Here is a 2,259-nt window from a genome sequence, read left to right as displayed (position 1 = left end):
TTGCCTCCTCCTACTTTTTCACCTCCACCTCCACTTTCATCTCCACTTTCACCTCCACCTCCATTTTCTTCTCCACTTCCACCTCCACCTCCATTTTCACCTCCACTTTCACCTCCACCTCCATTTTCGTCTCCACTTTCACTTCCACCTTCACTTTTGCCTTCACTTTTACCTCCATCTCCACTTTCACCTCCACTTCCATTTTCACCTCCACCTCCATTATCTGAAACAGTCACTAGTCATATATCAATATTCCAGGCCTCATCACACCCATCAATATTTCCTCCTACTTCAGTGAATTTGATCGCCAACGTCCAGTAATGGACATGGCACATAAAGACGAAGAATTCAGTGAATAAATTCTCAAATGTATTTATTTCTTCTTTTTTTTCCAAGTAATGCCTCATCTGCTGGATACCTACTTGCTGAGCAAATAGATACATCCCTCACCTGTTCCATAGTCCACATGGGTGTGCACGTTGACATATTTGACATACACACTCATCCATGCAGTGTAGTAGTTTCTCACGGTGATCTCCCCCACTTCGGACGCTTCTGGGAAAGTTATTTCCAGGATCGATAAACCTGAGAACAAAACGAATTCAAGACTGAGATTGGAATCTTTGAACTTGATTTTAAATCGTTCGGGATGAGTAGTTTACGTGATCTGAAGAAATAATGCTACGTATTGCATTCGGTTTTATTGTACCTTGCACGGTGCAAGTTGCACCATAAAGTTTTGTGCCCCGCAGGAGTCTTAACAACTGTTTCACGATTGATGTCTACTCCCTAGAGGAAACTGCAATTTCGTTTCCATTTTCAAGAAGGTAATATGTTTGGGCACTATGCTAATATAGGTATCCCACAATTCCAAGAGCAATGTTTGAATTGGAAAAAGGGCGTTAAGCTCAGTAGCTGGCCCGAAGAAAACTACAGAAAAATGTGTCCAAAGGAAGAGGAGAACAAAACATCTGAAATGTAACTAGAAAAAGAACAAAGAATCTGAAATGTCGGAAGAACAGGAAGGTGTCATTAAAACAAAACTCCGTGACCGAAACGAAGTTAAACCGATAAACATTGCGAGAAGCGACGGACGTAACTTTTGGGACACTCCAAAATGTTCCAGAACCTTTTTTAATTGAACATTAAATACATTGCTCGTTTAATTTTAAAGTGCTTTAAATTTTAAGTGTAGTGAGGTGAATGACATGAGGTCTGTTGCTTTGGGAAGTAGACTTGGGTTTGGGAGATTATGTAGGAGACATGAGTTTTAAAGATTTGTACAGTGTGTCGTGGAGAGCTCGAATTTTCGTACATATTGACTTAATCAATTCGTATTGAGAGAACCAAGATGGTTCAAATGGTTTGATGTTTGTTGCTGCTCGCAATAATGTTAGAACATAATTAACCAAAATTAACAAGAAGAGTCCAAGTTTGATCTCAACGAATGAGCATTTAGTTTTTATAAGCTTTTTGTTCCCCGATAACCTCTCACGGTTCGTCCCGTTCGTCCGACTTTGATGAACTTCGGCGAAAATGTTTCATACATCACATTAGTTTTTGGGCCCTTTCGGATATTCGGGAACCTCGTAGGGGCCATTCTCTTGAATTCTACAGTACAACGAACTCTTGTTTCCTACCAGGAAATAAATAGCTTACCTGGTACCATGTCGTTACTCTTGTTTTCTATTAGGATTAGCTTACCTGGTACCATGATCTGATCATCCTCGCTGATATACACACAGGCTGGGCCTCTCACATTGAACTCCAATGTTTTTCTAATGTGCACGTTGTACTGGCACATGGTGGAGCATTGTGCTTGGGATGAATGAGAGGAAGCAGATGAGGGAGGCTTTGTGCCACTGTCCGACTTACTCATTTCTGGAAATCAGGTTACAGAAACGAGTGCACTCAAAGTAGAATGCATTGGAGACTTTCATTTCCACTTTCACCTCCACTTCCGCTTTCGCCTCCATCTCCATTTTCACTTTCACCTCCACCTCCATTTTCACTTTCGTCTCCACCTTAAATTTTGCCTCCACCTCCATTTTCGCCCTCCCTGTCCATTTTCACCTCAACCTCCATATTCGCCTCCACCTCCACTTTCATGTCCACCTCCACTTTTGCCTCCTCCTACTTTTTCACCTCCACCTCCACTTTCATCTCCACTTTCACCTCCACCTCCATTTTCTTCTCCACTTCCACCTCCACTTTCGCCTCCACCTCCATGTTCACCTCCACTTTCACCTCCACCTCCAT

At 42.2% G+C, this 2,259-nt stretch overlaps 1 protein-coding gene across 1 annotated transcript; it reads right to left on the bottom strand.

Moving 5' to 3' along the window:
• Nucleotides 1-324: 324 nt before the first annotated feature.
• On the bottom strand, nt 325-1,843 carry LOC108254079 (nicolin-1-like). Its single transcript, XM_017449045.2, has 2 exons — nt 1,705-1,843; nt 325-585 (listed from the first exon to the last, which is right to left on the bottom strand). The coding sequence occupies exons 1-2, from the start codon at nt 1,802-1,804 to the stop codon at nt 419-421; spliced, it is 267 nt and encodes an 88-aa protein (XP_017304534.2). The 5' UTR covers nt 1,805-1,843; the 3' UTR covers nt 325-418.
• Nucleotides 1,844-2,259: the final 416 nt, after the last annotated feature.

Source organism: Diaphorina citri, unplaced genomic scaffold (assembly GCF_000475195.1).
Source record: "Diaphorina citri unplaced genomic scaffold, Diaci psyllid genome assembly version 1.1 scaffold9213, whole genome shotgun sequence".
NCBI lineage: Eukaryota > Metazoa > Arthropoda > Insecta > Hemiptera > Psyllidae > Diaphorina > Diaphorina citri.
The sequence above is the reverse complement of the archived record's forward strand: the minus strand, read 5'-3'. Positions and strand labels throughout refer to the sequence as shown.